A 14,495-nucleotide genomic window follows, 5' to 3' on the forward strand; every position below is an offset into this window, starting at 1 on the left:
TATGCAAACAAAGCCCTAATTCCCTCGTGCTCAGAAAAACTAAAGGGAAGATTATGCTTGATTATGGCCTCTACCAATAACCCACGGAATACCACAGGATCAAAGTTTTGGGAACAAAACTCAGACACCGACAATACTCCACTAGTCTGTCCAGGGCATGTTTTCAAATGTCTATTCATATTACCCGTCCCATGATGACTATCATCTATTACTAGTTTCTTACAATCTTTGCATTGAGCTCGACTTTTACCATCTTCAAAAACAGTAGTCAATTTGTTGAAAGTTTTCCAAACAGGAGACCTGAGTGTTCGCTTACCTAATTTGATCACTCTAGCCTTTTTCTTTGCCGGACTTGTATTTGTATCTTCTGTATTTTCACTTCCATGATCAGGTTGCATTCCCATTGTCACTTCCACTGACCCTCCATCACTAAGATTCGTAAAATCTTGCTCTACAGCATCCATTGCTTCAACCTTCAAGAAAGAAAAACAAAATTTTAAAATCTTGCTCATACCAATTTCATATCATATCCATTTCAAATTCACATATCCATTTCAATTTCACATATATAAGTTAAAACTGCACATATATAAGTTATAACTGCACTGTGCAGTGTGCACATATACTGCACTGTGCAGTGTGCACATATACTGCACAGTTTCATATCGTACGCATTTTGCTTTTCAAAGCAAAGAATTCACCCTTTTAAAAGCACATATATTCACTTTCTCCCTACCCTAAGAAAAATTACTGCACTTTTGCCCAAGGAAAAAAAAACTTACTTCACATATTCAGAGAACAAACTCCACAGAAACAGAGTAATCAATGGATACTCTATAAAAGTATAAAACCCAGACAGCAATTAGCAGGGAGATCCCCGTTCACATTAGACAAACAGAGGGCGAAACAAATAGTCTGCACTCAGCACCTTCAAAACGGCAGGCTTCTCAGACAAACAGAGGGCGAAACATGCATTAATTCAGAAACATGCATTCAACTAGTAAGCAAACAGAGGGCGAAACAAATAGTCTGCACTCAAACAGAGGGCGAAACATGCATTCAAATAGTCTGCACTCAAATAGTAAGCAAACAGAGGGCGAAACATGCATTAATTCAGAAACATGAATTTCAAAATCCCTAATTCAGAAACATGAATTTCAAAATCCCTAATTCAGAAACATGAATTTCAGAAATTTCGAATTCCAAAAGCCCTAATTCAGAGTCCCTATTCATAAATCCCTAATTCATAAACTTCAATTTCAGAAATTCCTAATTCCAAAAGCCCCAATTTAGAAACCCTAATTTAAGAAATTTCGAATTCCAAAAGCCCTAATTCAGAGTCCCTATTCAAAATCCCTAATTCAGAAACTTCAATTTCAGAAATTCCTAATTCCTAAAGCCCCAATTTAGAAACCCTAATTTAAGAAATTTCGAATTCCAAAAGCCCAAATTCAGAGTCCCTATTCAAAATCCCTAATTCAGAAACTTCAATTTCAGAAATTCCTAATTCCAAAAGTGAAAAGCCCCAATTTAGAAACCCTAATTTAAGAAATTCCTAATTCGACAAGCCCTAATTCAGAAACCCTTGAGTTTATTGCAGGAATTTCTTACCTTGTTGACTTGTTGTGCAGTGAGGAGGAGGGCAGACTGAGGAGTGAGTAAGGGACAGAGTGACTGAGTGAGGAGGAGGGTGACAGTCTGGGACCTGGGTGAGGTCGAGACTCGAGGACGACGAGGAGAGTGAGGTCACTGATCTGAGACTGAGGTGAGGTGAGAGGGCCCGTGAGGCGCCGCGTCCGCGTGACGGCGTGAGGTCTCAGAGAGTCGAAGACGAAGTCGATCGAGGATTCGAGTATTTCGAATTTTCGAGAGAGAGAGAGAGAGACAGACAGAGAGAGTCAGTGTTTGATTCAGGAATCAGGAGGAGCTGAGTTAATGAGAGTGTTGATTACCTACACAATGGACGGCTGAGATTAAATCTCAGCCGATCCAATGGTTATCAATTTTTTAAATTTAATAAAATATATATATAATTATGAAATGGACGGCTGAGATTTAATCTCAGCCGATCCAATGGTCATCAATTTTTAAATTTAATTTAATATATATATAATTATTATAGTTTTTACTTTTTACTTTTAGGGATATAAAATTATTAAATTAATGTATATAATTATTAATATGATAGTTGATTCATACTTTTATTAAGTATATAAATTCCACTAGTATAAATATTTTAAATTGAAGATCGAATTCATTCATTGTATTCATATAGGGTCAAGGAGTGTAGTTATAAAAAATCATCAAAATCGGAGTTAAAATAACCGTTAAATCTTGATTTTTCGTTTATAACCGTCGAAAAGCTTTGTCCCGTTACTTGATCTCTGAATGTTTTTCTTTTGTGATTTTTTGCTGATGTGATCTACAAGCATATACAAACAATTTTGACGGTTTTGATCGTTGAAATTAGTTTTGGAGAATTCGTAAAATGATATATTGACTAACACTTAGAGTTTATTTATACTTTTATTAAGTATAACATAAGATTTTGTGGTATCCACTTGTGTAAATATTTTAAATTGAAGATCGAATTCATTCATTGTATTCATATAGGGTCAAGGAGTGTAGTTATAAAAAATCATCAAAATCGGAGTTAAAATAACCGTTAAATCTTGATTTTTCGTTTATAACCGTCGAAAAGCTTTGTCCCGTTACTTGATCTCTGAATGTTTTTTTTTTGTGATTTTTTGCTGATGTGATCTACAAGCATATACAAACAATTTTGACGGTTTTGATCGTTGAAATTAGTTTTGGAGAATTCGTAAAATGATAGATTGACTAACACTTAGAGTTTATTTATACTTTTATTAAGTATAACATAAGATTTTGTGGTATCCACTTGTGTAAATATTTTAAATTGAAGATCGAATTCATTCATTGTATTCATATAGGGTCAAGGAGTGTAGTTATAAAAAATCATCAAAATCGGAGTTAAAATAACCGTTAAATCTTGATTTTTCGTTTATAACCGTCGAAAAGCTTTGTCCCGTTACTTGATCTCTGAATGTTTTTTTTTTGTGATTTTTTGCTGATGTGATCTCCAAGCATATACAAACAATTTTGATGGTTTTGATCGTTGAAATTAGTTTTGGAGAATTCGTAAAATGATAGATTGACTAACACTTAGAGTTTATTTATACTTTTATTAAGTATAACATAAGATTTTGTGGTATCCACTTGTGTAAATATTTTAAATTGAAGATCGAATTCATTCATTGTATTCATATAGGGTCAAGGAGTGTAGTTATAAAAAATCATCAAAATCGGAGTTAAAATAACCGTTAAATCTTGATTTTTCGTTTATAACCGTTGAAAAGCTTTGTCCCGTTACTTGATCTTTGAATGTTTTTTTTTTGTGATTTTTTGCTGATGTGATCTCCAAGCATATACAAACAATTTTGACGGTTTGGATCGTTGAAATTAGTTTTGGAGAATTCGTAAAACGATAGATTGACTAACACTTAGAGTTTATTTATACTTTTATTAAGTATAACATAAGATTTTGTGGTATCCACTTGTGTAAATATTTTAAATTGAAGATCGAATTCATTCATTGTATTCATATAGGGTCAAGGAGTGTAGTTATAAAAAATCATCAAAATCGGAGTTAAAATAACCGTTAAATCTTGATTTTTCGTTTATAACCGTTGAAAAGCTTTGTCCCGTTACTTGATCTCTGAATGTTTTTTTTTTGTGATTTTTTGCTGATGTGATCTCCAAGCATATACAAACAATTTTGACGGTTTTGATCGTTGAAATTAGTTTTGGAGAATTCGTAAAATGATAGATTGACTAACACTTAGAGTTTATTTATACTTTTATTAAGTATAACATAAGATTTTGTGGTATCCACTTGTGTAAATATTTTAAATTGAAGATCGAATTCATTCATTGTATTCATATAGGGTCAAGGAGTGTAGTTATAAAAAATCATCAAAATCGGAGTTAAAATAACCGTTAAATCTTGATTTTTCGTTTATAACCGTTGAAAAGCTTTGTCCCGTTACTTGATCTTTGAATGTTTTTTTTTGTGATTTTTTGCTGATGTGATCTCCAAGCATATACAAACAATTTTGACGGTTTGGATCGTTGAAATTAGTTTTGGAGAATTCGTAAAACGATAGATTGACTAACACTTAGAGTTTATTTATACTTTTATTAAGTATAACATAAGATTTTGTGGTATCCACTTGTGTAAATATTTTAAATTGAAGATCGAATTCATTCATTGTATTCATATAGGGTCAAGAAGTGTAGTTATAAAAAATCATCAAAATCGGAGTTAAAATAACCGTTAAATCGTGATTTTTCGTTTATAACCGTTGAAAAGCTTTGTCCCGTTACTTGATCTCTGAATGTTTTTTTTTTGTGATTTTTTGCTGATGTGATCTCCAAGCATATACAAACAATTTTGACGGTTTGGATCGTTGAAATTAGTTTTGGAGAATTCGTATGCCATCAATCAAGTTCCGTGTGTGTGTGTGTGTATATATATATATTTATTAAGTAGATTTAAATCTATTTATTTTGTACGTATAAATTATAATTGACTGGTACACGGAATAGTACATACATCACGTGTCACGTGTTCATTATAAAAATAGTGAGATATGTCATGACAGTCATGTGTGTGATAAAAAGTTAATAACTTAAAAAAAAAAAAAATTTCTCACCACTTCTATTAATTTTCATTTTTCCCTCTCTTTTTTGTTTCCTTTTCAACTTTTTCTTATCATTTTCACTTTTCCCTCCAACATCTTTCCCTAATTCCCTCACTTTTTTGTTTTATTTTCAACTTTTCTTAACATTTTCATTTTTCCTCCATTTTTTTTTCCAAAAGGGACGGCAAGTTGGCAAATGCATGATCATGCATATTAAATTATTAATTAATATGCATTATAATTTTTATAAAATTTAATATATATATATATATATATATAATATAATTAGTATAGATAGACTTAATATTTTGGGGGTATAATTATTATAGTATATATAATTATTATAATTATTATAAATTTTATAGTTAATTTAATATATATATATATATATTTATTATAATTTTTAGGGGTATAAAATTGTAAAATTAATGTATATAATTATTACAATATTTTTTTAGGGGTTATAAAATTATAAAAATAATATTCTGCTTATCGTGTATCGTGTTTACCCACGTGTATACCCGACCCGACCCGTTATCTTAACAGGTGCTTATCGGGTTACCCGATAAGACCCGATTCGTTATCGTGTCGACCCAAACACCTGTTAATTTCGTGTCGTGTCGTGTCGGGTTAAGTGACCCATAATGGAACGTATGGGGGGTGGTCTTCCTCGCAGGCATGCAAATTCACCAAACCCTGGTAAAAATCTCTCTAAGCAAATTGCATCTGGATTTTCTCTTTTATTTATTTATTTGTTTATTAATGTTTTTCTTCTTGATGATTTTATATATACACCTATCTATATGTGTATATAAATACAAGAGTGGTTTTCTGAAAATTTTAAATTAATTTTATATTATTTATGAATTTTTATTCAATGCATGTCCATTTCTCTTCAGACTTTAGAGAAAGAAATTTATTTTCTTCCTTTATCCTTTTTTTTTCCTAAAAATATATTGTTCCAAGGCCGATCTCAAGGATTTTGCATATGATTCTGCATCTGGCGGTGTTTTGCATGTGATTTTGTGTTTATCTCAGCTTCTTATGTGCTGATATCACATATATACCTCTTAGGGTTTGCATTGTTTTGACAAGATTTTGAGCAAGAATTATTCCAGACGATTTTTCTCACTCGATAATATTACAATTTTTGGCCATCTTTTTAACATTATTTTGCTCTATCTAGCTAGTTTTCTTGTTTTTTTGGTTATAGGTTTAGCTAGCTAGTTTCAGTGTAACGCTTGCTAAAAAAATATGGTTAGTTTTATGTAGCCTCTTATGGATATGAGGTTCAAGTTAGGTTGTTTTGTGATCTGTAATTTCTAAATCACATATATATCTACTGGCCTTAAATGTATATACATGATTTTAATTCGTTTCTGATTAATATGAAAAAAGTTCCATGGTCTGCCTTTGGTATTCATCTTTACAAACCCTTAGCAGGTTCTTCCTTGAGGAATTGATAGGGTTTTGAGCTGGGAAACCAGTTTGGAACAGTGGTAATGGGGATTTAGTAGGACACAGAACGGTCTGAGTACATTGAAAAATCTTTTTAGGATGGACGCCATTTCGAGTGTGGGACCCAATTTTTCGGTTCTTAAAAAGAACCGTTTCATAGACGCAGTGGCACTTGGACACGCAGCGCGTGAGGTGTCAGTTTATAGTTTTGGGCTTAGGTGGACTAGCAAACAGACAAAAACAGAGTGACAAGGTGGAATCTTTTCTCATGATAAGACTTGACCCTTTTCCCTGTTATCTTGACCGAAGTAACCGTTACTTGGATGACATAACCACGGGCATGTGAGCGCGTGAACTGTTACGTGACCCTGAATAATATAACCATATATAAACCATGCCTTCCATACCCATTAAGTTTCAATTAATATTAGTCATTTATGCGCATATCTGTACAGTGATTAATTGGTTGGCTTACATTCATTGTTATTTTCCCGCCTTGCACACAGAAAAATCCAACAACTCTGGGGAATGCCGTCGGAAACACCAGCAACCCTGCCAATGCCACCGGCAGTACTGGAAACAACACTGCACAGAGTACCCATCGGCGAGTTGTTCGTGTGCAGGATCAATACATGCCGACAGCCAACGTGGTACGCATAATGCGTCGCGTGCTCCCTCCGCGTGCAAAAATAACAGAAGCCGCCAAGGAGACCGTGCAGGAATGTGTGTCTGAGTACATCGCCTTCATAACTGCTGAAGCCAACCAGCGTAGCCAGCGCGAGCAGCGCAAGACCGTCTCTGCCGAGGACATCATCTGGGCCATGAGCAAGCTTGGCTTCGAGAACTACATCGACCCCCTCAACGTTTTCCTCCATCGCTACCGGGAGTCTGAGAATTCAGACCGCTCTCAGTTTACGAAGAGGGAGCATCCGCTAATGGACTATGGCCCTGCTGTGCCTTCTGGACCTGCTGGACACCAGTTTGCGATGATGCCTACCCCACTGCTACCGCCTTTTGTGCCGGAGTTTCCTCTAGGTTTCGAGCAGCATGGCCCTCCGATGCTTGACCCTTCGATGATTGAGATGTTTTTGGCTGGTGGTTCCTCCACTGGTGCTGGTGAAGGCGGGTCATCGTCGTCTTTTGGGGCTCAGGACCAGAACTGGCTGAGGGGGTTTGATACGTCGGCTCAGTCCAAGTGATCAGCACATGTAGAGAAAGGTCTTTGGTTAATGATCAGAAACAATAAATAAGTAATTGCAAGTTTGCAATTAGTAAGTACTAAGTAGTTTGTATTAAAATAAAATAAAAAAGCACTATGTTTCTTCAGAAGAATTCCAATTTATAGCTGCCCTTCAAGCTATAATTATTAGAAAGTAAAACTGCTTTATGGCATGATAACTAGGACCCTTTTGGTCCATTGTCTTTGTGTGTAGTTACCAGACTATCTCGAGCCCTAGGTCAAGGAAAGACGCGGGCTTGGCTAAGTGCTATTAGCGTTGATTCAAATGGGTCTGCGCTTCATTTAAGATTGGTTCGATGGGTTCCTGCCTCTAATGGACTTTTTCCCGCTGCTTCTGTTTGGGATTTTTTTGCGAGTTCATAAGCCTAAACTGCCTTGGAATTCATTTGTTTTGCGGTTAGCCATCAAGGGCAAGTTATCAACTCGTTAAAATTGCTGCACATCGGCATCTTGTAGTTGTCTCTTGTCCGCTTTGTCATCCCCCACCCCCCCCATTGTCAAGCACCTTTGTCATGCTACCTCTGTCTACTATATTTGGAAGGAAAGGAACTTTAGGATTTTCAGAAATGTCTCTTGGCCCCTACTGTTACACTCAAGTTGATAGATAAATGTGCTAAAGTAGCTATCATTGAACCTCATTTTTCGGACATAGGCTTTAATCCGAAAGGGTACAAGGGTAGGATCACATAGATCCAGTGGCTCACACGGGATTTGAAGCAGGGACCAATTCATCACTTCACTATCGGCTGCAACTAGCACATACAGCATGAAATATATGCTACAGTGTTTTCTCAATTTGATGAGCGTGTCACGTGTCCGTTGGGCATACACTATAAAAATCTTAAACAAAAGCCTAACTTGGGCACCCGCTTAGTCGCCCTCTCAGCGCCCATCTGGCTTAATAAGCTTTAACATGGATTTCAAATGGAAAAATCTCCATGTTAGACCTTTGTTAGGTCTCATCTTAGACACTTCTATGGTTACATGCATATAGGTATACCTAGTGTATGTTTTGCATGTAAAATCATACATGTGTCTAGTCTCGCACTCCATTGTGTTTCAGAATATACGTCTCATCCTGCTTGCTACCTCAGCACCAGGATGAATCATTTCATGATGTGGTGAAACCGATTCTAGCTTGGTGACAGTCGTATAAATGTGCATTATAAGGTTCTATGAAAAACATTATTCCCAATGAGTATCTTGTAGCTCTTATGTCTAGAAGTGTGACGCAACTATCACTATAGCTACATCTTAAGACTCCTCATTTTGTGCAATTGCAAGTAATCATGAACACATTTGTGTTCCCTCTAATTTAGGGACTTCTTTTGCATAAATAAGGGCATTGATAGAAGCATATTTATGCGCCTTAGTTAGCTAGTTCTTCTGCATTTTTGTTATGTTTTATTCGTTAAAGTAGTCTTTTAAGCTACTTTCATGTGTTTTCAGGTTTAAAGGACATATTACATGAAATGATGCAATTGGGAGCTTTTGGAGCAAAACTGAGCTGGAATGTGGTGTATGCAAATGGAGCACGAGGAATGAACGAGGTTGAAGGTCAAAGGAGCTTAAGAAATGAAGAAATGAAAGTGAAGAGCAAGGAAGTCGGAATTGGTAACCAAAGTTTCTAAAGTTGGAAGTTTCTATTCTTGGAGGTTTCCATTGTCGTGAGTTTCTATTCTTGGCTTTGGGCTTTTAGATGACCTAAACCCTAACTCTTTGTGGACCCTAAGCCTATGCCGCACCTAAACCCTAACCTTAGCCCATTTTAGAGCCATTGCCGTGGGCTTTAGCCCAAGTCCTTTCCCTTGCCATGCAAGGGGGGCATTTTAGGCCCAAATCCATGCATTAAGCCCTTCACCCTAATTGGCCCAAATCCATGCATTAAGCCCTTCACCCTAATTCTTCCTCCTAATTAGTGCATCCCACCATTCCATTCCATAATTTCCATTAGTGCATCCCACCATTCCATTCCATAATTTCCATTAGTGCATCCCACCATTCCATTCACACTTAAATGCCCATTATCCCATTTTTTTAGCTTTTAATTCCACACCATCCCATTATCCTTTACATCCACTAAACCATGCATCCACATTCACCTAAATAAACCCTAAATTACATCCACTAAACCATCCATCCACCATAATTCCCACCATCCACACTTTTTCCCATCCACCAAATACCTTAAACAAACATCCATTAACACCCATTCTCTTCCTATAAATACCCATTCATTCCATTCACCAAATCATCTCATTTTCCATTGTAATACACAAACACTTCCCCTTCTCCATCTTCTCCATTTCCACTCCATTCCACACTTCCATCCCCCCAACCAACCTATCCTTAAACCTTGTGCTACAACAACGAGGAAGAGAAGAGTGCCTAAACGTTCATACAATTCAAGTTTGAATTGTTGGAATGTTTAGGTGTTTCTTTGATTTCAAAGTTTCATTTTAATTCTCTTTGTTTTGTACGTATAAGGAATGGAAGAGAAGAGTGCTTAAACGTTCATACAATTCAAGTTTTGAGTTGTTGAAATGTTTAGGTGTTTCTTTGATTTCAAAGGTATGAGGAACTAATCCCCCTTTAGCTAGGGGGTGATTCGAAACTATGTTTATATTTGCAATATGAATTGATTAACTTTCGTTGGAATTTCATAAGTTGTGGATTCAATTTGTTTAACCGTTTGATTGATAACTTATTTATGAATGTTTATTAAGAATGCGCGATTAATTTTCATGCATAAATATGACGCTAGAATATAAGTGATTTTCACCTAATCGTTATGAACTTATATTCACAAGTAGTGGAGGTTGCTTATAAACAATCGCGTTAAATGAATTCTTGGCACAAGTTTCATGCTCATCATAGTAACGAATGCCTCGTCAACACTTATAGTTTTCATAATACTTAATGATCTTTGATTGTATCTTTATTGTGCTGTTCATGTAAAGGACTTTTGGAGAATGTTGTGAATTGCGTTGCGCAAACCCATCCAATTCATTAACTTAAGGAAAACTTGACGGTTAATTTAAGCGGACCTAATTAATCCGGAGTGTTGAGTTTCATAATTTATCGAAAAACCAACTGAGAATCAATCTTGTATGCAAGTATAACATGTGTGGAGAAGAACCCCTTAGCTAGCCTTCATTCCATTCATTCCATCACAAATTCATATTTACATTCCGCTTAGTTTATTAACTTGTTTTGTTATTTCAATTTTTGTCAAATCAAAACTTTCCCCCCCCCTTTACTTTCTTGTTCTTTAGTGCTTAGAATCTGTTTAGTTTATGTTTTAAAGTATTTTGAATCAAGCCATAATCTTAAATTCGTCCAAAATTAGTTTTGAGTCTTTTGGTTTGTCTTAATATTTTAAATTTTAGTTTTGCATTCTTTGAGTCTAGTTTAGTGTTTTATATTGTTTTTACGTTCTTAAGTCAATTTAGAAGGTTTTAGCAAGCCCTCCTAATCCCCGGTCTAGAACGATCCCTCACTTATCCATTCTACTACAATTGTCAAACGAGGGTTTAATTTGAGTGTCAAGTAATTATCGCATCAAATTTTGGCGCCGTTGCCGGGGATTGAAGATGAAGGCCTTTCCATTTTCACTTATGGACAAGGCCAAAGATTGGCTCTACGAACTAGCCCCGGGAACTGTGACTTCGTGGGAGAGTATGAAGCGTGCTTTCTTGAAGAAATTCTTCCCTACTTCGAGAGTGATTCTCCTACGGAAGAAAATTAGTGGTATTCAACAGAATCATGGTGAGACATTCCCGGCTTATCATGAGCGCTTCAAGGGCCTTGTAGCTTCATGTCCTCAACATCAAATGAAGGAGGAACTTCTCCTTCAATATTTCTATGAGGGCCTCCTTCCTATTGAACGTCAAATGCTTGATGCCTCAGCGGGAGGAGCATTGGTGGACAAAACACCAAGGGATGCCAAGATTCTCATAGCCAACCGAGCGCTCAACGCTCAACAATATGAAGGAGTGGGCCAAAGGGAAGCCCCACGGCAACAAAGTGTAAATGAGGTGAGTGCTATTTCTGAAATTCAATCACAACTTGCTAATCTTACTTCTCTTGTTTCTCAGGTTGTGATTGGTCCAAAAGCACAAGAACACCAAGTTTGTGGCGTGTGCTCAATTCAAGGGCATCCATCCGACAAGTGCCCTCAACTAATCGAGAATGGTGGGTGGGAATCTGCCAATGCAATTGGTTTCCAAGGACAAAATCAACACAACCCATACTCGAACACTTACAATGCCGGATGGAGGGACCATCCAAACTTCAAATGGAGGGAGCCACAACAAGCTGCCCAACAAGGAGGATTTAGGCCAAACCCCCCTGGTTTTTATTCCAAGCCGTATGCACCCCAACAATCCCAACAACCTTCGACATCATCTCATTCAGGTACGTCCTTGGAAAGTAATCAAGCTATGCAATTACTAACCTCTATTTCGCAGGGGTTGCAAAATCAAAACAACCGGATAGAAAATAACGAGAAGGAGATGATGGATATGAAGAAACAAATAGGGCAGATTTCTGAGTTCCTTGGACAGATTAGAGATAAAGGAAAGCTTCCTAGCTCAACCACAGTCAATCCAAAGGGAGGATTCGAATCCGCCAAGGCCATCACCCTAAGGGGTGGAAAAGAAGTTGGGACTGAGCCAAACAATCCCAAATCTGCCCAGGAAGTAGATGAAGAGACGACACAACCTAAGGAAGTGTCTAGCTCACCCACGGAAAGAGTGAAAAACCCAATGCCGCAGGCCCCCAATCACCCTAACTCGGCCAAATCAGGTAATTTAAGTTCAAATTCATGTACTTCACGTCCTAATCTACCCAATGTACCTTTTCCTCGCAGGTTCATGCAAGAAAAAAAGGAAGAAAGCGAGAAGGACATTCTTGAAACGTTCCGGAAGGTGCAAGTGAACATACCGCTTCTCGATGCAATCAAACAGGTTCCAAAGTATGCTAAATTCCTCAAGGACCTATGCAATACAAAGAGAAGAAAGGCAAACAAAGAGGTAGTGAAGGTAAGCGAGAATGTGTCCGCTGTTTTGCAACGTAAACTACCTACCAAGTGCAAAGACCCCGGTAGTTTCACGATTCCTTGTTTGATTGGACATAATCGTTTTGAACATGCCATGCTTGATTTAGGTGCATCCATAAATGTCATGCCTTATTCCATTTATGCATCAATGAACCTTGGTGAGTTAAAACAAGATGGCGTTATAATTCAATTGGCCGATCGTTCTAACGCTTATCCTAAGGGAGTCCTTGAGGATGTTTTAGTGCAGGTCAATCACCTTATTTTCCCCGCAGATTTCTATGTTTTAGACATGGAGGATTCAAGCCATGCTCCATCATTGCCAATCTTGCTAGGCCGTCCCTTCATGAAAACAGCAAGAACAAAGATTGATGTGTATACGGGAACATTGACCATGGAGATTGATGGGGACATTATTCATTTTAATCTTTCTGAAACCATTAAACATCCAATTGAGGACCATTCTTGTTTTGCTATTGATATTGTTGATTCTTTGGCACAGGTGCATTTGGATCAAATGAACGAAGATGCACTTGAGGTAGCCTTAGTCCACGGCATAGGAACAAGAAATAAGTGTGAGGGAATCTTGGCAACCCACGGCATGCAATCTGACCATATTGCCGTGCCCCCTTGTGATGAAGTACTTGAAATGGTCGCTGCCCTCGAGTCATTGCCCTTCCACTCTGGTAAGTCTCCAATCTCACTTTTAGATTCGGTTTTGACTAACAAGTTACTTCCATCAACTGTGCAGCCACCTACACTTGAGTTAAAGCCATTACCTAGTCACTTGAAGTATGTGTTCTTAGGCCAAGATCAAACGCTACCCGTCATCATTTCAAACTTAATCACGGCTCAAGAAGAAGACAAGTTGATAAGGGTGTTAAAAGAGCACAAATCTGCCATTGGATGGACTTTGGCGGATATCAAAGGCATTAGTCCCACCACGTGCATGCATCGCATCCTTTTGGAGGAGGAAGCCAAGCCATCTCGTGAAGCTCAACGTCGCCTTAATCCACCTATGATGGAAGTAGTGAAAAAGGAGGTTATAAAATTACTTGATTGTGGTGTTATATATCCTATTTCTGATAGTCGTTGGGTGTCACCTGTGCAGGTTGTTCCAAAGAAGTCTGGCATCACAGTGGTGAAGAATGAAGAACAAGAGCTTGTCCCCACTCGTGTTGTGACTGGTTGGCGTGTTTGCATTGATTACAGGAAGTTAAATGCCATGACAAGGAAGGATCACTTTCCATTACCATTCCTCGACCAAATGTTGGAAAGGTTAGCCGGTTATGAATTTTATTGCTTTCTTGATGGATATTCCGGATATAACCAGATTGTGATCGCTCCGGAGGACCAAGAGAAGACAACATTTACGTGCCCCTTTGGCACTTTTGCATATAGACGCATGCCATTTGGCTTGTGCAATGCTCCGGCGACGTTTCAACGATGCATGGTGAGTATATTCTCTGATTATGTGGAGAAGATTATTGAGATATTCATGGATGATTTTAGTGTGTTTGGCAATTCATTTGATCATTGCTTGAATAATCTGACTTTAATCTTGAAACGTTGTGTTGAAACGAATCTTGTACTTAATTGGGAAAAATGCCACTTCATGGTTAAGCAAGGTATTGTTCTAGGCCATATCATTTCCGAAAAAGGCATTGAAGTAGATAAATCTAAGATAGACCTTGTTCGCCACTTACCCTCTCCAACTTCGGTTAGAGAGGTACGTTCGTTTCTTGGCCATGCAGGGTTCTATAGGCGTTTTATCAAGGACTTCTCCAAGATGTCCAACCCTCTTTGCCGATTGCTTAAAAAAGATGTGCCATTCAAGTTTGATGAAGAGTGTAATTCGGCATTTAACCAACTTAAGGAGAAGCTAGTCTCGGCCCCCATTATTGTACCTCCAGATTGGAGCCTTCCGTTCAAGCTCATGTGCGATGCATCCGACTATGCATTAGGAGCTGTTCTAGGACAAAGAAGAGACAAGCGACCGCATGTCATATGCTATGCATCT

The 14,495-nt window shown here is 37.5% G+C and overlaps 2 protein-coding genes across 2 annotated transcripts; both read left to right on the plus strand.

Moving 5' to 3' along the window:
- Positions 1–6,519: 6,519 nt before the first annotated feature.
- LOC103963930 (nuclear transcription factor Y subunit B-1-like) lies at positions 6,520–7,378 on the plus strand. Its single transcript, XM_018651567.2, has one exon. The coding sequence runs from the start codon at positions 6,812–6,814 to the stop codon at positions 7,376–7,378; it is 567 nt and encodes a 188-aa protein (XP_018507083.2). The 5' UTR covers positions 6,520–6,811.
- Positions 7,379–12,329: 4,951 nt separating this feature from the next.
- Positions 12,330–12,827, plus strand: LOC125480056 (the record flags this gene model as incomplete). Its single annotated transcript, XM_048590297.1, has 1 exon — positions 12,330–12,827. A coding segment is annotated over one exon (498 nt), but the record flags the coding sequence as incomplete, so codon positions are not given.
- Positions 12,828–14,495: the final 1,668 nt, after the last annotated feature.

This window comes from the organism of the source record quoted next, unplaced genomic scaffold (genome assembly GCF_019419815.1).
Source record: "Pyrus x bretschneideri cultivar Hongxiangsu unplaced genomic scaffold, Pyrus_bretschneideri_v1 Contig31, whole genome shotgun sequence".
NCBI classification, from domain to species: Eukaryota; Viridiplantae; Streptophyta; class Magnoliopsida; order Rosales; family Rosaceae; genus Pyrus; species Pyrus x bretschneideri.

Coding starts and splice junctions, on each gene's coding strand:
- LOC103963930 (XM_018651567.2), top strand. CDS start 6,812: ATGCCGACAGCCAACGTGGTACGCATAATGCGTCGCGTGCTCCCTCCG.